The following is a 20774-nucleotide window of genomic DNA, read 5'->3' as shown; positions in this document are numbered from 1 at the left end:
AAAGGGATGTTGGTTTAAGATTTGGCCGAAATCAAGAGACTGTGCAAAGAAAATTTAGGGAAGTTCTTAAGGCAACCGAGTTATTAGCATGTAATTATATTAGAACTCCAACAAGACAAGAGCTGTATCGCATTCCTGAAAGACTTCAAGTAGACCGAAGATATTGGCCATATTTTAGTGGATTCGTTGGAGCTATGGATGGGACTCATGTGTGCGAACAAAGTAAAGCCTGAGTTACAAGGAATGTATTGGAATCGACACGATAATGCATCATTGAACATCATGGCAATATGTGATTTGAATATGTTATTCACATATATCTGGAATGGAGCACCAGGATCATGCCACGATACAACTGTTCTGCAAATGGCACAACAAAGTGATACCGAGTTTCATTTGCCTCCATCAGATAAGTATTATCTCGTTGATTCTGGTTATCCAAACAGACAAGGATTTCTTGCTCCTTATAGATCATCACGAAATCGAGTTGTGAGATATCATATGTCCCAGTTTCATTCTGGTCCTCCTCCAAGGAATAAACATGAATTGTTCAACCAATGTCATGCATCATTACATTCAGTTATTGAAAGAACGTGTGGAGTTTGGAAGAAGAAGTGGAGGATACTTTCTGAAATATATAATGTTCAAATTCAGAAAAGAGTGGTAATGGCTACAGTGGGACTACATAATTTCATCAGGATTTCAAATTTCTCGGATGCAGATTTCGTAGATGTACTGACTGAGACGAACAACAACCAAAATTTTGAGCATGTATAGGTGACATGGATGCAACAGAGATAGCAGATGGAGAAGCTATGACGCAAATAAGAGATACTATTGTAAATATGTTATGGGAAATCAAAATAATCGATAATTTTTTCAAAAAAAATGTATATTTTTATAGTTGAACATTTTATCAATATGTCAGACAAAAAAAAAAGTCCTTTTTGATCAACTATAGTATTTAAGATTTATAAATATAATTATTTTTATTATTAATTTATAACATACAATAATATACAAACATACTAATTATTAATAAATTTATTTATAATATATGTAATCCGCACCGCTTTTCCTTTTTTTACCATTCACACAATTAATACTGAACCGCAAATAGTTTTTTCACCAATCAAATATCATTTTGTACCGCTTATTTTGTATAAACTGCACTTGTCACACAAACCGCACGTACCGCAGTTGACCGTACCGCACTCTAAAACCGCTTTTCCTGCACAACCAAAACCGCAGTCACCATTTGGACCCTTGGTATCTGAAAAGTTTCATAAGTTGAAGTTTTACCTTTACATTGAGGCCAACTATATAGATGAGCCCAAGTAAAAGGAAGAGAAGTTTTTCTTTCTTCCTTCTGAGTTCTAAATATGAGAAGCAGTTTTGATTGACCATCCGGGGTAAACAGCCTAAATTTATATGTTATCTCCAAAACAAAGGTACATTCCACAAAAAAAAAAAAAAAAAAAAATCTATTGTGTTTCTCTTCTTGTTCTCGTTTTCTTTAGTCGCTCAACAATAATAGAGTAAAAATAAAGACATTAGCAAAAAAAAAAAATGAACAATTGAACATTACATAGAAAGTATAAATTAAGTACGCACATTGTAACTCTAACGACACAATCATGTTATATATATATAGATATATATAGAGTGCAATGTCAGTTCTTGAACTCACTCTCGCAATTCTCCGACACAATCTCAACCTTCTTCCCATCTAATAATCCCTTAACCTTAACATCACAAGTCACCGCCACGTCCTTGTTCCGTTTGACCGGCCCTGCTTCATACTCAGCATTCAGCTCCATCGTCAGTATCATAACCAATGGTTGTTTCGAGCCACGAGGTTGTACAGCTGCGTTCTTGGTCGACCCATCAAGCTTCACATTGACCTTGTCGGATCCAGATGCGGCCTGGGACAACCCCGGAAATTTCCCGCTTCCCAGCCTCTTGTTCTTGTACGTTAGGGAAACGACCCCGTTCTTTTTCATCACATAGCGTACCCCCATGTTAGACGTTGGATTCTCGGCTCTCAACATGACCTCGAAATTACTAGGTTTTGCAGTTAATCTCTCGACCGCAAAAAGAGGAAGAGTGGGGTTAAATGCGAAATGTAGAATGATAGTGATTGCACCGAGGATGAATCCGAAAACGACCAAGATGATGAAGAACCACATAAGACGTTTAGAGCACCCTTTTTTTTTGTTTTTCTCCGGGTTCTTGCGGCGTTTTTCAACGTATTTTGCGTGTTCCGGAGGAGGGGTCCAATAGACTTGATCTCTCGGGACTCTGACAACGTACGTCTCTAGCTCAGGGATTGTATCCGGAGGAGGAAGAGACGAAAGAGTTGTGGCTGGTAATGGAGAGAGATTAAGAGAATTGTTACGCCAATGGTGTGATGGAGGATCTTGAGAGGGCAATGAAGGGAGGCTGGAGGTTGGACGGTGCCAGACGGAAGGAGGATCATCGGGTTTGTCATCATCGGATTCAGGGGCGGTGGCGGAAGGAGGAAGCCGTGGCCCCTCCATTGGAGAAAGGTGGGAGTTACGAGATGTGCGGTGGAGATTGGTCTAGAGGAAAGACGAAAGAGAGAGAATTAAGAGAGGATGCGAAAATTAGGGTTTGCATGGGAAAAGTAAGTGGTTGTTGTTGCATGACTCAAACTTTTGGTTGGTTTGGAGAGGATTTTGCTATTTAGAGTTAGCCAGCTCACCTTACTTTTCATTCTTCTGTTATTTTTCAAAACCACATTACAAAAATCAAATAATATAGTTTGATGGTGATTGATGATCAACGAAGACGTTATTAGTCTTTCCTTACCAGATATCGTTTTTAGAACTAAAGTATGCATATAAAATGTATCCATATAAAGCATATATCAGTTAAAATTCGCAAAATTTTGCAGATATTTCTGTCTTTAAGTTTCAAATGTCAATTTCAGTGCCAACAAATATCACCATTGAAATTAATTATTCTATTAATGTTACGAGAAATACCCTAATTAAAATACCATACCATTAAACAATTTTTTTGTTCCAAAATAACTAGAAAATAACACCAAAACAAATTTATAGCATAGTTCAATCTGAAAATGTTTCCTAAGAGTTGACAAAAAAAAAAAAGTTTCCTAAGAGTTTATTAATCATTTAGACCCTCTTCCATAATTTTAAGACCCCTTCATAAACTCAGGATATGCGTAATTTTAGAATTCTTATAATTTTGTTTTTACTTGAAATAAAATATTATAGTACTTTTTTGAGAACTTTCCTACAATCAAGCTAAAAAGATGCCACAAATTCTCTTTTAGTTTTCGAAATTAAAACCTAATATATAATTTATTTTATGATTAGTACTATTTTTATTTCTTGATTTTTTAAAAGATTTCTTTTCTTTTAAAATTAGAAATTTGTATAAAATTGACACTTGTCACGATCTTATGAGTTAGTAACTTTTGAAATTGACACGTGTCACGATCTGGTGAGTTAGTAACTTTTGAAAGCATACTTTATATAATAAGATATATATATATATTTAAAAACAATACAAATTTTGTTTGAGAAACACTTTAAAATAGCACTAAAACAAGTTTTATAGACAATTATAGCACATATTCCATAAATAGCACTATTTAACACATTCAAATATTTAAAACTAATTTTTCAATTTTTTTTTTAGGTTTGGATTCTCAATTTTACATTTAGGATATAGTTTTAAGGGGGGGTTTAATATTTTGAATTTATGATTTAATTTTAAAAGATTAATTAGTGCTATTTTTGGAATTTTAGAGATTTAATGCTAAGTTTGGAAAAAAAAATTATTTTGGTGTTATTTTTGAGAATCTTCCATTTTATTATGAAAGGGTCTTATTATATTTTGTATGTTTTGAAGTTTTCAAACTTTTGAGGTAGAACTAAAATTGGTTTTTTTAATTTGGTGTGATATTTCTCGAGTCTCCTACAATTCTCTTGCAAGTTGCAACTTCTAATTTCTTAGAGCATCTCCAATAGTACTCTATTTTTTCTTTTATAATAGAGATCCTCTATAATAGGGGTGAGTTTTCTTCCAACCCACCTCTATTTTTATCTCTAAGACCATCTCCAATGGTTTTCTCTATTTTTTCCTCTATAAAAGAATATTTCAAATAGATTCTATTTTTATTTTACAATTAACACATTTTATTTTTAAAAATTGCAAACTAACCCATTTTACTTTAAATTTTGTAACACTTTCATAAAATTATCTTTTGCAAATGGTAATCTCAATATTTTAGAATAAATATTTATACTTAAATTTATATTATTAGTTCTTAAAAATACATATTTTATTTATTTTGGTCATAAATAAAAGAAGTTAAAAATTAAGAGGACTACTTTGCAAATAAAATAGTTCACCTCTATCTATAGAGGAAAAAATAGAGTTCCTCTATAAATAGAGAAAAAAATAGCAATTTCTATTATAGAGGTGAAAATAGAGTACCATTGGAGCAAAAATTACTCTATAATAGAGTATAGAGTACCATTGGAGATGCTCTAAAATAGAGATTGCTATTTTTTTCACTATTTATAGAGGAACTCTATTTTTTCCTACAAAAGGTTCCTCTATATATAAAAGAAAAAATAGCAATCTTTATTTTAGAGGTGAGAATAGAGGTGGATTGGAGTAAAACTCACCTCTATTATGGAGGAAAAAAATAGGGAAAACCATTGGAGATGGTATTTGGAAGGTATCATTTAATGATTATTGGATGGATCGGATGAATGTAATAAAAGTTTCAGAATATCAATCCGCAGCAACCGGCCATTCAAAATTATGGTTGTGGGCCTTGTTTCTGTTTCTGTGACAATACTATCCAAAATTTATTTCTTTTCTTTTACGAAGAAAAAAACAGCTGTACATGGAAAAGAAAAATATCAAGAAAATCTTATCTCCATGACTTGATCATATGGTCTCCGATCTTTACATAATCGAATTTAAACAGCATAAAAAAAAAAAAAAAAAAAAAGAGAAGATTAACGTCTTGTCTATAATTCTTCCCTGGTCGACCTCAATCCACGTGAAGCATGTTTTGTCTTGGGTGCGTTACAACTTACACTATACTTGGAAATCTAGAAACTATAGTTGTGATTGGTAACTAACTATTTACATACCTTTTTTTAGATCCGCGAAAGCTTTGATACTCCTCTGAACTGTTATGTTTGGCGAAAAATGAAGGTGCATGTGTATCACACTAAAAATGCAATATTTCGAAATCTGACACCGCATGCCGACCTGTACGCCGAGTAAACGACGTGCTTAAATCATATTTTTCTTTGATTCCAACGGACTAAGCACTACCACGTCATCTTCACAAGCTGATCCGAAAGGCAGAGGATAATTACTCCCTCATTGAAATCTAAAGTCTATTAACTATTTTAACATTTTGCAACAAATCTATTAATATTTCCATAAGACTAGATCTCTCCTTCTTCCATTCACATCACCAAATATGCCTCGCCGTGACGTCCTCTTCCTCTCACTCCTCCTAGTTGCCGCCACCATCTCCGCCGTCGCATTCGCAGTAAGTTCCCCAAATCTCATCCTCATCATCAATACTACTTTCGTCTATAACTTAGCAGACACACACACATTACCAGATTTGGACACAACATTAGTGTAACTTTAAACTATATTAGGGGGCTACAAACAAATCATTTTCTTGATTTTGACAGGAGGATGAAGCAGATTGTGTCTACACATTCTACCTCAGAACCGGATCAACCTTCAAAGCCGGTACAGATTCGATCATAAGCGCTAGAATCTACGACAAATACGGAGACTACATCGGGATCAGAAACCTAGAGGCATGGGGTGGTTTAATGGGACCAGGTTACAACTACTACGAGAGGGGTAATCTCGACATTTTCAGTGGCAAAGCACCGTGTCTTCCGAGCCCAATCTGTTCGTTGAATCTTACCTCTGACGGCTCCGGTGACCACCACGGCTGGTATGTTAACTACGTGGAAGTCACGACGGCCGGAGTTCACGCTAAGTGCGCGTACCAAACCTTCGATGTTGAGCAATGGCTTGCGACCGATACGTCGCCTTATGAGCTCACCGCAGTTCGGAACAACTGCCCCAAGGTTTCAATTAGGGAGAGTGTCGCTCGTGTCGGGTCTGAGATCCGAAAGACTCTGTCTTGGATCGTCTGAGATCTGTGGATGAACGTCTACTTTTGTAACTTGGAGACTTGTTTTCTTTGTCGTCTTTTGAACGTGTGCTGGTAATAATGAAAATGATTCGATCGAATAAAAAGTTATGTTCTTTGTTTGTCTATATAAGATTTAATCAAAAATTTATAATTTAAGATTTAGAAACAATGCGAAGTCCTCAAGGCCAACATGGAGAAAAAGCCATACAAACTTAATCTCAACATGTTTGCAAATTTGACGAATACTGAGTTTATGAATTCTCACACATGTCTTGATATGAGGGATCAACATAAATTTCTCGACTCCAAACCGTTCATTTACGAGCACAAGCACCAGATTCCTTGGATTGGAGATTTGGAGACATAAAGATGTTGTAAATAATGTGAAAGAACAAGGAACGTGAGTCTTTTGTTTTGTTTTTTTTTTAATTTTTTTTGTCTGGTAAAAAAGGTTTTATGGTACTCTCTTTTTGTTCTGTGTTCAAAAAAGAAACCTAAAAAACTTCTTCTGTGACCCTTTAACTTTTTTCCCTTTGACTTTTCTCTCCCAAAACGCGATCCTCGTCTTTCATCCTCCATCTTCGCCGATTTCGGCGTCGGTCCCCACTGCCCTTCATGGGCAAACAAAAACCTAAAAAAAAAAAACTCCCCGCGATATCCCTACTGGATCTGCAACCTCCGCCACCTCCCCCAAGGAGCAATCACCACCTGAATCGCCCAATTCGGAAGGCGAATTGTCCATCAGCTCCCCTGCTATAGTGTTGCCTGAACAAGTGATGAAATCAGCCAACAACGAAAGCATAGCCACGACTCCCCTCTTACCCACCCAGAAGACTATCGATTTTGCCATTGCAAACCCTAGATCCCCAAATACTAGGGCTGAAGCTGCCACAGCTATCACCCTAAACAAGGCACCTGACAAAGAGTTAGGGGAGGTTACTCCTCTTCCTGCTGCAGCTACCACAAAGCCCATGGTCCCAATCCCAGCTAAGGAGCCCGTGAACCCAAACCCTCAGGAAGACCAGCCCTGAAAAGCGTTGGTAAAGGATAACACATCCCCTCTCCAGAAGAAGGGACGTTCACCCTTGAATCAGGAGAGGTATGTGTCACTATACCAAACTCTGTCATTGAGAAGAACAAGAAAGCTTGGGATATCTTTATCATTGGACAATTTTATGAGGCGCCCCCTGCCAGAGGTGCTGTTCACGCCATCGTCAATGGCATATGGAGCAGACAACGTAGGGATATCTCTGTCTCAAAGAAGGAAGGGCATTCATTTCTCTTCAAAGTACCTTGCTTGAATGCTAGGAGGCGTATCCTTAGCCAGTGTTTATGGCAAGTGGATGGACAGACGATGTTCGTTGCAAAGTGGTCTCCGGATGTGATCCCGAGTTGACAATGGTGCCTATGTGGCTGGACTTTCACGGTGTCCCACTTGAATTCTTCAATAGGGAAGGACTTGAACATATTGCAGGTCTCGTTGGACACCCAGTATGCCTCCATCCCCACACGGAGAAACTTCTAAACATTGAAGTTGCCAAGGTATATACTGTTATTGATCCGCGCAAGCCACTTCCGGATGCCGTCAATGCTAGATTTGAGTCAGGACAAATCAAGAGAATTTGTATCTCCAGTCCATGGTTTCCTTCTACATGTACCCACTGTAAAAAGATTGGCCACACTGTTTCTCGTTGCACATTAGCCCCTCCCACATGTACTTCCTGTGGCTCGGTTAAGCATGCCTCGGCTTTGTGTCTACGCACGAAGAAAGTTAAGGTAGCAGGTAAGGCCCCCATTCAGAGCCAACTGCCAATTGTTGAACTCCATGACCCTTCACCCACACCTCTGCCTGGTAAGGAGCCCGTATCTGTTGCAAGCGCATCTGCTCTACCGTGTGCTCAGCCAGCAACCTCTGGCCCGCTGAATGTACCCTAAAAGCAGACTACTCCAAGAGCAAATGGACAAAAGCTTGATGAGAAGAAGCTGTGTATTGATCTAACTACCAATTTGTTTGCTCATCTACCCTCCCAGGTTGATTTGGCTGATACTCAGGAATTGGGCTCTGAACAAGAGAATATCTCGGGGGATGATGACAATCCTGAAGCCGACTCTGACAGATTCCTCAAAGTTATCTCCAAACGGCTGTTGAAGAAAAAAGATACCAGAGCTCGGGGTAGAGGCCCCTTATCCCTCTAATCCAATATCCTTTCTATGGATATTTTTTGTCGTAATCTAAGAAGATTTAACGATCCCATAAAACGTAGAAGCTTCCGGAAATGGCTAAAGGTACATAAGCCTCTTTTTGGTGGATTACTTGAAACTCGGGTGAGTCCTGTGAAGGCTCAAAATTTTGTCTCTAGTGCAGTCTCGGGCTGGTGTTATTCGGATAATTATGATTTCTTTGAACTTGGTAAGATTTGGGTGGTCTGGCATCCCTCGGTCCAAGTCACAATTTTGTCGAAGTTGCTGCAAATGGTAGTCTACCTTGTTTAGTTGCCGTATGTCTCTTTGGAAGTGGTGGTCTCTATAGTCTATGCCTCCTCTACTTCCTGCTCTGAAAGAAAGATACTGTGGGATGAACTCCAGTCTCTTGCCTTATCTCCAACAGTAATGAACAAGCCTTGGACAGTCATTGAGGATTTTAACTTGATCCTCTCACCTCATGAGCACTCTACTCCAAGCTCTGTAACCCTTTCTGGTGGAATGAGGGATTTCAGGGAATGTTTGATCAAGTCATACCTCTCAGACCTCCCTTACTGTAGTAACACATTCACATGGACTAACAAGCATGAAGTTGGTTTGATTGTAGAGAAACTGGATCGCATTCTAGTCAATGATAATTGGCTATCCTTCTTCCCAAATTCCATTTGTGTCTTTGGTGAGCCAGGTTTTTTTGATCATAGCCCATGCTGTCAATTTCTGGACTCTTGAACACAAAAGAAAAAGACACCATTTAAGTTCCTCACGCTTCTCAATCAAAACCCGGATTTTGCACCTCTGGTAAGTCTGTGGTGGAATGCTCTTCCATACGAGTGTTTGAAGATGTTGAAGCTATCCAAAAAGCTAAACGTACTCAAGAGTGTAATTCCAACCTTTGCTAGAGACAACTACTCAGGAATTGAGAAACGAACAAGTGAAGCGTTTGAGGAGTTGCTAGTCCGCCAATAGAATCTACTTAACTCTCCATCAGTGCAAGAACAACACAAGGAAAAACTAGCACACCAAAAATGGTATGCCTTAGCGAAAGCAGAAGAGTCCTACCTCAGGCAAAAGTCGAGAATCTGCTGGTTAAAGGATGGTGACAGCAATTCAAAATTTTTCCACAGGGTGATTCTATCGCGTATAACATAGAACCAGATTCTCTTTTTGAATGATGATGCCAACCAGGTGGTGGATACGAAGCAGGGTATTCAACAAGTTGTTGTGGATTATTTTAAAACGTTTCGCGGGTCATCTTCAAGCGCAACACCACCCATTGTTAATGAACTGACTGCTCTTGTACCTCAACGGTGCTCTGACTCAGCAATCCAGATACTCTCAAAGCCATTCACCCCTGAGGAGATTAAGCTTGCAGTCTTCTCCTTACCTCACAACAAGGCTCCTGGACCTGATGGATATAGCGTTGAGTTCTTCACTGCTCACTGGTCTAGAGTGGGTTCAGATCTCGTAGAAGCTGTCCTTGAATTCTACTCCTCAGGTCAAATACTCAAACAATGGAATTCCACTCTCATTCCGAAAACTCCCAATGCTTCTCGTATGAGAGAGTTTTGCCCCATTGCTTGTTGTAATACCATCTATAAGATGGTGACTAAGCTGTTAGCAAATCGACTTAAGGCTGTTCTGCCAGACCTCATTGCCAACACGCAGTCTGTATTCATACCAGGCCGCCTTTTGGTGGAATATGTCCTGCTAGCAACGGAGCTCATTTAAGGTTATAATCAGATAAACGTCTCTCCCGTGGTTTGCTCAAGGTTGACCTCCGAAAATCCTTTGATTCAGTTCATTTGGGGTTCATCCTCAACTCCCTGCACGCTATGCACTTTCCTCCTCACTTCGTCACACTAATCAGCCAGTGTATCACAACTCCGATGTTCTCAGTCTCAGTCAATGGTGAATCCTGTGGATATTTCAAGGGAGCGATGGGTCTCAGGCAAGGAGACTCCATATCTCCTTACTTATTCACAATCGCTATGGAAGTGTTCTCTCAGCTACTGAACAGAAGCTACAATAACAACTCCATTGGCCATCACCCATCAGCCTCCAATCCGCAAGTCACTCATCTTGCTTTTGCAGATGACATAATGGTATTTTTCGATGGCAAGAAGGACTCTCTGCACTCTATCACTGCAGTTTTACAAGATTTCCATGACATGTCAGGACTCTCCATGAATAAGGACACGACCGAGCTATATGTTGCAGGGGTGAACAAATGTGAAACTACAGAGATCACTTCTCTTGGCTTCAAATTTGGTTCATTCCCTTTCCGGTACTTGGGGCTACCTCTAATGCATTGAAAGCTTCGTATTGCTGACTACAAACCGCTTATTGATAAAATAGTATCCCGGTTCACAACCTGGTATGCTTGAGCTTTGTCATATGCGGGACGTATGGCTCTGATATCCTCAGTTATATATGGTACAGTTAACTTCTGGGCATTGGCGTTCATCCTTCCTAAAGCATGTATCAAACATATTGAGAGTCTCTGCTCTAGATTCCTGTGGACAGGTGAAACGACCCGACCCGTTTTTTTTGAAATAAATAATAATAATAATAATATGTAAACTACAACTAATGGTCCCATACCCACTAGCCACCTAACCACAATCACAACCAAACAGCGGAATAACAAATACCAATAACCAATAATAAAATATCCAACAATCAAATATAACCATAAACCAATATCCAAATCATCAGAAAACATGGAACCAGCAACCTAGCAATGTTTCTAATGACCCAACTCTAACAACCTAGCAATGCCAGACAACATCAAATCAAGTCCCTATAACATTCTCCTCTTCATTGCCTTGATTCCACGATCACACTTTGCCTTTACCTGCACCACAAACACAAATTGCAATGCATGAGTATTTTATAAACACTCAGTAAGGCAATCCTCCCATCTACTGGGTTATACACACAAGCAATAGAGACATCTCTAACCATCAACCAACAATCACCAAACAACAAATAACAAACTAGGACTCTGCATCGACCGACACCAACATGCATCGACCGACACCACATGGGGATGCATCGACCGACACAAGGGATGCATCGATCGATGCAAGTTACAAATGAATCGACCGACACTCGCACTGCATTGACCGACGCATGCTCGACATAACACGAAAACCCTAGGTTTTACGCGCCGTCCTCGCACTTGCATTGACCGACGCACAGAGTGCATCGACCGATTCAACATGCCAAACATCGTGTTCCCCGAAGCTTCTCGCCGGATCTTTGTTCCTGCAACCACAAAACTCGATCCCAAGCCACAAGAAAGTTTCCTAACGTCCCAAATAACCATCTAACAAGCCTAATAACACATAAACAAGAAGATCAAAAAAGCTCTAGCTTAGATAAGCCATGGTCCTACACTTACCTTTGCCAAGACGAATCTGAACCTTAAACCAACAAGAAAACACCTCCAGGAAGCTCCTACAACGATCCCAGCTACAATTCTTTACAGGAACAGCTTCCAATCCAAGAACTCACCAAGAACACTCAAGAACACCAAAAACTCTTCTCTCTCTCTTTCGTTTCTCTCAAAAGCAGCTAAACACGCCTAATGAGACCAAACTCGAGTTTAAGGGTTTTCCTAACCCAAAACGCAGCGTTTAGCTTAAGTCAAACCGCAGAAATTTGAACCTGCATCGACCGATGCAATCTCTAAACCGGGATTTCAGTTCACGGATGTTACAATGGGGGACGTAAATAAACAGCCAGCCGCAAAAGTTGCTTGGAAATCATTGTGCATGCCAAAGGAGGATGTTAGAACGGGGGACGTAAATAAAAAACCAACCTTCGAGACTCTGCTATCCATATCCTTCGTTGTGATGTAGGCAATGGCAAGCAGACCAGCTTCTGGTATGACCACTGGACACCGTTTGGCCAACTCATTCACTTTATTGGAATGTCTGGACCGGCACAAACATGTATCCCACTAAATGCTACTGTAGCACACGCCTGTTCTCCTTCAGGCTGGTTACTACGTCCGTCCCGATCACCACAAGCGGAGCAACTGCATATTCACCTCACGACTATCCCTTCTCCAGCCATTTGCCCTGAAACAGACTCCTTTCTCTGGAACATTGATGGTGATGAGAAAGACGTTTTCAGCGCAAAAAAAACTTGGGAGGCGTTGCGACAACGGACAGCCCCTCTCGCATGGACAAATCAAGTTTGGTTTAAAGGAGCCACTCCCAGGCATGCTTTTCTGTTCTGGCTAACACATCTTGATAGACTGCATGCTGCATTTGTGGACTTGATCCAGAAACTCGTGACCACCTTTTTCTAAGATGTGAATTCAGTGAGGAACTCTGGCTGCAGGCAACAAGAAGACTGGGGTACCACCCTTTCGTCTTTCACACTTGGGAGGCCTTTTCAGCCTGGTTAGACTCTTCCGATGCTACCTTTACCACTACTCTCAGGAGGCTAGTTGCACAGGTAGTCATATACACAATTTGGATGGAGAGAAACAACAGGCTTCATAACAACATCACCACACCGCCGCATGTGTTGTTCAAGGCGATGGATAGAGGGGTCAGAGATGCAATCCTTGCAAGGAGTCATAGAAAACTCTTCAAACACCTGCTCAGCGACTGGCTAAAGTTTGCGTAAGCATGCATAAAGCTGATTTCAGTTTCCAGATTGTATGTTCTCAATGTGATAGCTCTTGATTTTAATTTTTTTTTGGCAAGGCTTATCGGTTGTATAAAGTTATTGTAGCTATTACAATTCATTTTCTCCAATGAAAATTCACAAATTTTCAAAAAAAAAAAAAAAAAAAAAACCTAATATAATTCCTTTTAATAATTAAAGTTTTCTCTATACTCCTCAGTTTTCAGTTAACTTTAAAATGGTGGTCTTTTTATGATAATACTGGAAACTACTAAGCTATCACGCCATTCCGAAAACTATATTCAATGTGTTTTCATTTGATTTACAAGAGGTTTAAAAAGATGAAAGGAATATTTATGCAATCCTAGTTAAGATATGTGAGAAAATTATCAAAATTGATATGAAAACCGAAGAAACCAAAAGAAAAAATGCAGGAACTGTGCCAGCCGTTAGAGTTTTTTTTGGTAAGAAGATGAATCAAGCAAAATTATAAGATATATACATTTATTAATTTAGTTTGAAAATGTAACTTATGCTTCGGATCGGATGGCTTCGCAGCATGGTCTAAAGCAATGTTGTTAGAAGGTGACCTGATTAGTGCCTATCGCTTTTTAAAAGCATCACCAAATAAATTCATAAGTAGTTGATTTTGAGTTGAAATCATATAATTTCTCATTTGGTATCAGAATCTAACTCCAAATAGAATGGGTAAGTCGAAAAGAAAGAGCAATTCACTGAACCTAAAGTTGTTAGAGAAACCGTGAAACTTGCTGAATCAAATAATAATTGAGTTATAATCAAAATTAACACAATGCTATATTGCTATAACTTTATCATTTACAAAAAAAAACAATGCAAACGATGTCGTTTATGACGTTGTTCATTAGTTTATGAAACAGATTGATTTGATGACGTTGTTCAATCTGTTTAAATATCGATTTTTTTTCTGTATTTTTAATATTTTATATTACATAATTGTTGAATATTAATATTAAAATAAGTACATTTTTTTGAATGTATATTACACCTCTTAGTATTTTTTCTATATAGAACTATATCTTAGTATTTTTATATTAATATCTAGTTTGATGGTGTTATGTGTTAATAGAATTATAGTTAGATGGTAAAATAGTGAATGAACATAAAAAAAAAAGTGTGTAAAATATGTGATAGTGAAATATAGATTATGAAAATATGTTAGAAGGAAATTAACTCTTATTTATATGTGTTATATGACTTTATCCTTTAGCTCATTCATTTGGCAAATTGGCACCCATGTGATATTATTATGTGGTCCTGAGTTTAAGCCCTCTTTGTACTATATTATTTTTTTTCTCTTTTTTTTATTGGGTTAATTGTATTCTTGTTCTACTTCTCTGAAGCCTTTGTTTAGTTATTTCCTTTTTTTTTTTGCTATTAGATGCATTTTCTTTATTCTATTTTATTTTATCTTATTTTCTTTAATAAAATTATATACTTTTAGTTTTATATAAATTTTCTATTTCTAGTTTAATTTTTTTTTACTGTACTACACATATATGATATATCCTAATTGAAAAAATGATAGTAGATGATAATAAGAAAAAATAGAAGAAATGCTTTGTAATTTTTATTTTACAAAATCTCTAAAAGAGGTGGATGAGCCTCTATTTTGTACTCATGAACCTCAACCAAACGAAGGATAAATAAATATATATATATATATATATATATATATATAATTTTACACAAGTGTTTCATTGATAGTATAAATTATAAAACCAAGTATAACAGGCCAACTAATTAAAGCTAGAATCCATATATTGATAATTCTTGGAACAAAAGCTATACTACAAATCACATATATTAATGGAAACTTCAAAATAAAACTGCGAATAATTTCTAGAAACGAATAGCAGAAATCAATAACCCAAAACCTAAAAAGTAATGAGACTTGCATCAACGTGAAACCATAGAGGCTACGTTGATATGGACTCAAGAAATTCACATGCCTGTACGTGTAACATCCCAGTTTGATGGTGCATGTGGAGAGGTTTAAGAAAATTAATTTGGCTATATATATCATCAAAATACACTTATTTTTTTGGTCAAAAATTCTGAGAAAACTTACAATTAAGCTTGTGAATGATCTTACGGAAAGTGATTATCGAAACTATGCGAATGAGGAAAAAACACAGAAAAATATCAAATGATATATTGTAGGGTCGATAAACAAGTATTTAAAACTTTCTGGTCGTATCAAACCATTCCTCGGATGTGTTTACGGACCGAAACTGGACGTGGAGCTTACTTAGAGAAATGGTCCAACAGACCGGGAGTGGACATGTGGTCCACTAAGAGAGGTGACGGTTGGGCATTACAGTATATGTGATGTGTGGAAATAAAAAGAAGAATAATTTTAATTGGTATTTTGAAATTTAACTTTTATGATTTTAAATTTAACCAAAGTATGGGTCTTTCTCAAGGGTTATTATATGCGTAAAAAATACTATTCACGAAACATTTTATTTCTAAATGATCCGTAAATCACATAAAGTAAAATTATAAAGGATAACATGTACAATCATGTCCACCTAGTAAGCTTGTACATCTGCAACGACTATAGTAGCTATCTCGAACTTCGTGTTCGCATTGAAAAGAAGCATAACAAGGATCACGATAACATGAGGTTCTTGGAATGAATTCAACAATAAAAGGTGCTCGTTCTCTTGCCTCCACTATTTTAAATCAACTACAAAAATATTAGATAGTGGATAAAACTTCATAAATTAAAAAATATATTGATAATATAAAAAAATACAAGCTTTTTCGTAACATTTTTCTCATCATTCAATCTTTTTATATAAAGAAAATAATAAATATATATATATATATATATATATATATATATATATCTCACCTTTAGCATACAAACAATATGAGAACACAAGACACCACAACCAAAGTAACAGATTTCATGATGCAGAAATTAATAACTGATTTATTATATTTTTCAGTTTTTTTTTTGTTTGTGTATCTCATACTGAATAATTACTAATCAACATTGTTTATATATACATACACCACACAATAAAATATTTTTTGTTCTTACTCAAATAGAAGGCAATAAATTTATATTTGACCAAAATTATTTATTGCCTATTTGAGAGTCAAAACAAAATATTTATTAAGATATAGATATATTAAGTTAAGATATTCTGTATTTAACATATTCAAAGTTAATTTAAAAAGGCAATAATTTATATTTGACCAAAATAATTAAGGATCAATTACAAAAATGCCCATTTTTATGCCGTTTTCAAAAATATCTTTACATATAGTCAATTTTCAAAAATACCTATTTATGTATAAAATAATCAAATTATTATTTTTTGAGTGACATCAGAGAATGTCTAGCCATCAAAATTTAAAAAAAATTCTGCCAAAATTGTGAAGTCAAAATTTTCTGCCAAAATTGCTGAAATAAACGATTTTACAAAAAAATTATTATAATTTTATAAGGTTTTAATAAGTTTTATAAGATTTTATTAGATTTGTACTTACAAAAACTAAACAAATGCCTTAAAATCCTTTATTTAATTAAACAGATAAACCAGCAGCCAAACACTCCATAACTTACGAATATAGATAAATGTGTATCCAAACACTCCTTTAACCGATTCCCAAATCGGCGATACCAAATTGGAACCTTCTTCTTCATCTTCCTCGATAGTCCCGCGCTCCTGGAAAAATTCAAATCCTCTTTTCCATGAAGGATCACATTCTCATCTCCGACGGCGAAGATCCGGTTACTCCACTCCCATCACTCTCGAAGCGTGCTCGAAAAGATCCGATCTCTGCGATACTGATTTCGGATTCAGATCCGACACCGCAGAAGCAACCGCCGGAATCTTCTTCCACTCCTATTTTCGTCCCGGAGACGCCTCTCTCCGATGATTTCTCCGTCGTTAAGTGCTCCTTCGGTTCCGGAGCTTTCGCTTCTAACCGCGAAGACAAATTCTCCGGTATGTCGAACGTTCTCGATTCTCAGTTGTTTTAGCATTTGCTTAGTTGGGAAATTGATACCGCAAAGCATGTGATTTCTGGGATTTTAGGTTGGTGTTACTATCTCTGATGTTGGTTTTGGAATAATTTTCGCTAGGCAAACGGATAATATCTCTGGATTCGGAGTTTGAAGATAGTCCTCGACCTGAGACTTCGAAGAAGTATGAGTCTGTGCTTGCTGATTTTAGGGAGCCACGTTGTGAATTGGAATCTGGTGAAACAAGTGATGCATACTATAAGAATACTAGAATACCTGAGACCAATTTAGGTATGTTGTTTACCCTCAAAACCAAATTCTTGTGCATATCTATCAAAGTATGGGTGATGATGAACTTTATTTGTCCTGTTCACTTGAGAAAAGCTGTTTTCTTTCAGATGATGATACTAATTGGATGCATGAAGTCAGTTTTCGCTCTTCGCAGACCAATGATACTATCGAGGTACTTTTCTGCAAGGAACTGGTACCATATTGTATATCATTGGTACATGATTAGGGAACTTTCGACTCTATTCGTTGTGTGATTTGCATAGTGGTGTTTTAGAGGATAGTTCTGGATTCGAATGATGTCTCGTTTCTTTGTGTCTTCAGAGTTCAGGACTTTCAGGTTGTGCTGCTGATGTTTCTTTCATTTCGTTTCTTCGTATTCTGATTTCTAAATGGTATCAGGTCGATTCTGATCAGGAGAAAGAGGGTATAAGCGTCGAGAAAATGGGTCGAAAGAAGAAGATCAGAACTACAGGTGAGGCATTGCCAAAAAAGCAGCTGTCGAAGGAAGACAAAACCTGTGCAATGGAGGAAAAGAAGTTAAGAAAAGAGGTAAGTGTTCTTTATGTAACTTTTCTAATTTTTTTTGTTTCCTGAATAATAGTTAACTGGCTCCCATCATCTAGCAAGAGAAATTACAGAAAGCAGCCTTGAAAGCTGAAGAAGCTGATCGTAAAAAATTAGAGAAGGAAAAGAAAAAGTGGGAAAAAGGAAAGTTAGCCTTTAAATCTATTGTTGCCGAGATTGATACTAAAGTGGTTGAAGGATCCATTGGAGGTGCGGAATTTCTCTATTTCTTGTGTTACTCTTCAATATATGCTTTAGATGTCGGCTCTTTGGCTCTCTTTTTTGTTTCATATGAATGGTAGTGTCACTTAAGTATAGACACTGAGTGCCTCTGGTATAATTTTAACATAGGACTTCTGCTTTCAAGGTTCTCTGAGAAAGGCATTACAATCCACGTAGGCCCTAATCCAATCGAGAGATCCATTGTGTGGACGATGACAGTTCCAGAGGATATTGCTCCGGTACAGTAAAATCTCAGTCGCTTTGTACTTTTTTTTTTGCTTTTATTTTTAATGTTTATTAACTAGCTTGCATCCTGAATCTCACAACTGACATGTACGAAAATTAGTTCTTAGAACCCAGAAGGCCAGAACTTTCAATTCGAATCAGCTTCCCAGTCTGGTCTGTATCCTTGTTTAATTTCACGATAAACATGTTAATTTAACATGTGGTATAAAACTTCCTTGACGTTTGGATCATATTCTCCTGTGTTGCAAGTTTCATATCTTTAAAACTTTAGTTGTGGTAGTCAAAGCTATGATCTCAACTCTGCATAGTCTTCGAATGGCAGGAGGTAACCATTAAAGTTCATGTCGCTTTAATGCTCTATTCCCTGTGTTACTTATCAAACTTGTTTGGCTTGAGTGTGTTTCTTCAAAAGTTTTCTTGAACTTCAATCTGTAAGGAGGTAATTGTTACTTAGAAAGAGATCGATAAAAAATTACTTCATTGCACCTGACATAAAATTGCTCTACATATTATGAAATATAGTTAAAGAAACGAATCCCTTTTGCTATTGGTTAAAGGGCCTTTGAACATCAGTACTTGACTAAAACGATATGAATCATCTGTATCTTATTTTACTCTTAATTAGGATCCTCTTTTATCTTGTGCAGCTTTTTCCACAAGGACCCAAGATTCCTTATGTGCTCCTTGTGTATGAGGCTGAAGAATTTTGTAATCTTGTTGCTAATGAAAAAATTCTAGAAAACATCTCAAAAGTTCAGGACCGATACCCGTCTTATACTGTGTGCTGCCTCACCAATAAATTAATGTCATATGTAAAGAAAAGGTGTGTTTGGTAAAGTAAATTGGTGTCATGTTAATGTTTCCATCATGAAGCTGAATAAAACTAATCTTCTAGGGAAAAGGAAGAGTACAAGAACCCGGGAAGTTGGAGACGACCTCCTATCGATGAGGTACTACGGTAGCTAATGAGCATTTCTTTAGAGTAACTTTTTTTTTTTTTTTTTTTTATCATTGTTCCTTTATTTGTGTCCTTATACAGACTTTTTGTGTACTTGATGTGTAATAAAGGTACTAGCAAAATTAACTACTCACTATGTTAGAGTACATTCCAGACATTGTGTAGACGAGGCCGAGGTTGCTGAACATGTTGTTGGTTTAACAAGCAGTCTCGCCTCTTGCCTGTTCAGGTACTACTATCTACACTATTTCGGCTCGGTATCATGCTGGAAGATATAGTTGAATTGGTATGGAAAATCCCAGAAAAGTAATCATTTCTTTATAGAAACCTGTGGAATCCATCATATATATCTTGATGCAGTTCAACGACTTTACAGTAAAGACGACCTCACGTCAAAAACTTATGTCATACCCTCAGCCCATCTTCTTATCTTTTAGTCTTAAATCATACACGTGTTCAGCAAAAAGCCATTAGGTTGACAGATGCACGTGTGGCTAATAAGAATGTGTTTCTGTATTTTTTTGAAGTAAAACTAATCATAGCTCTACTATCTGATGCACAGGAAGAAACTAACTATGTTATCAGTAAGTGCTAATGGTGCAATAGTCTCCAAGGATTCAATTGACAAACAGTTGATTAAAAAGAGTCCATGGTAACGTAAAGTGAAATCATTCTCAATTTTGAGGTTGTGTTATATAGTCTATCTGAATCTCTTTAATAAGGGAATAATCTTACTGGTCTGTAGGTTAAAAGCTTTAGTAGCAATACCAAAGGTACAGCCACGATACGCGGTAGCAGTGTGGAAGAAATATCCATCTATGAAGTCTCTTCTTAAGGCCTACATGGATCCTAACAAATCTGTGAGTAAACACAAACTACGGATTTTGACTTACTCAGTTTGTTGTTTATATCTGTGTCTGAAGCGAATTGTGTTATGTTGGTTTTAAAAATGGGGAAAAGGTTCATGAGAAGGAGTTTTTACTGCAAGACTTGAAGGTGGAAGGTTTAGTGGGAGGAGATAGAAGGTTAGGTGAGATTTGTTCAAAGAGAATATACAGAGTTCTCATGTCTCACAATGGAGCCATTAAGACGGATGACGTCGAAAACGGTGCTGCTTTCTTCACAGATTCTCCAGGTGTTGTTAACTAAGAGCCGACGAATTTTTCAAACCACACTGAATTTTGTATTCTCTTTTTAGATCGGTTTTCACGATTCAAATCGGATAAGATGAATAAAAATGAGTGCCAGGGAAAAAAAAAGCAAGAAACTCATAAAGTACCAAGACACTGTGATTCATCTAACAAGATACTTCAAAGCTACTAACAAGAGCAAGTGTCGTAAGAAAACTCCATAACTAGGAATTTTTTAAAATGTCGGAACCTTAAGTGAAAAGATTAGCTGAGAAGAAAAACGAAAAACTCTTGAGAGAG

At 37.1% G+C, this 20774-nt stretch overlaps 4 protein-coding genes and 1 long non-coding RNA gene across 11 annotated transcripts; 3 read left to right on the top strand and 2 right to left on the bottom strand.

Moving 5' to 3' along the window:
- Window positions 1–1393: 1393 nt before the first annotated feature.
- On the bottom strand, window positions 1394–2661 carry LOC104702758 (NDR1/HIN1-like protein 13). Its single transcript, XM_010418672.2, has one exon. The coding sequence runs from the start codon at window positions 2538–2540 to the stop codon at window positions 1674–1676; it is 867 nt and encodes a 288-aa protein (XP_010416974.2). The 5' UTR covers window positions 2541–2661; the 3' UTR covers window positions 1394–1673.
- Window positions 2662–4645: 1984 nt separating this feature from the next.
- Window positions 4646–6324, top strand: LOC104704965 (PLAT domain-containing protein 2). The gene is made up of 3 exons (XM_087459584.1): window positions 4646–5086; window positions 5170–5569; window positions 5721–6324. Exons 2-3 carry the CDS (start codon window positions 5498–5500, stop codon window positions 6198–6200), a joined length of 552 nt encoding a protein of 183 aa, XP_087315710.1. The 5' UTR covers window positions 4646–5086; window positions 5170–5497; the 3' UTR covers window positions 6201–6324.
- A 1207-nt stretch (window positions 6325–7531) lies between these two features.
- On the top strand, window positions 7532–9367 carry LOC147941797 (uncharacterized). The gene is made up of 5 exons (XM_087458648.1): window positions 7532–8125; window positions 8231–8372; window positions 8615–8697; window positions 8786–9028; window positions 9140–9367. Exons 1-5 carry the CDS (start codon window positions 7532–7534, stop codon window positions 9365–9367), a joined length of 1290 nt encoding a protein of 429 aa, XP_087314774.1.
- Window positions 9368–15444: 6077 nt separating this feature from the next.
- LOC147941796 (uncharacterized) lies at window positions 15445–16067 on the bottom strand. The gene is made up of 2 exons (XR_015560827.1): window positions 15942–16067; window positions 15445–15773 (listed from the first exon to the last, which is right to left on the bottom strand). It is a non-coding gene; the product is annotated as an uncharacterized LOC147941796 (long non-coding RNA).
- A 580-nt stretch (window positions 16068–16647) lies between these two features.
- On the top strand, window positions 16648–20603 carry LOC104702757 (crossover junction endonuclease EME1B). 7 transcript variants are annotated; one of them, XR_015560673.1, is made up of 12 exons: window positions 16648–17046; window positions 17184–17354; window positions 17462–17526; window positions 17754–17903; window positions 17978–18128; window positions 18286–18379; window positions 19034–19209; window positions 19282–19344; window positions 19462–19573; window positions 19907–19996; window positions 20090–20204; window positions 20305–20603. XR_015560673.1 is itself a non-coding variant. In XM_010418671.3 (12 exons), exons 1-12 carry the CDS (start codon window positions 16791–16793, stop codon window positions 20491–20493), a joined length of 1647 nt encoding a protein of 548 aa, XP_010416973.1. In that variant the 5' UTR covers window positions 16648–16790; the 3' UTR covers window positions 20494–20603. The 7 variants fall into 7 exon arrangements, 3 of the variants coding, with proteins under 3 accessions (XP_010416973.1, XP_087312482.1, XP_087312483.1); XR_015560672.1 differs by having other exon boundaries at window positions 18270–18379; XM_010418671.3 differs by having other exon boundaries at window positions 18270–18379; window positions 19282–19336; window positions 19455–19573.
- Window positions 20604–20774: the final 171 nt, after the last annotated feature.

Source organism: Camelina sativa, chromosome 7 (assembly GCF_030686135.1).
Source record: "Camelina sativa cultivar CO46 ecotype springtype chromosome 7, ASM3068613v1".
NCBI classification, from domain to species: domain Eukaryota; kingdom Viridiplantae; phylum Streptophyta; class Magnoliopsida; order Brassicales; family Brassicaceae; genus Camelina; species Camelina sativa.
This window is presented reverse-complemented; position numbering and strand designations above follow the sequence as displayed.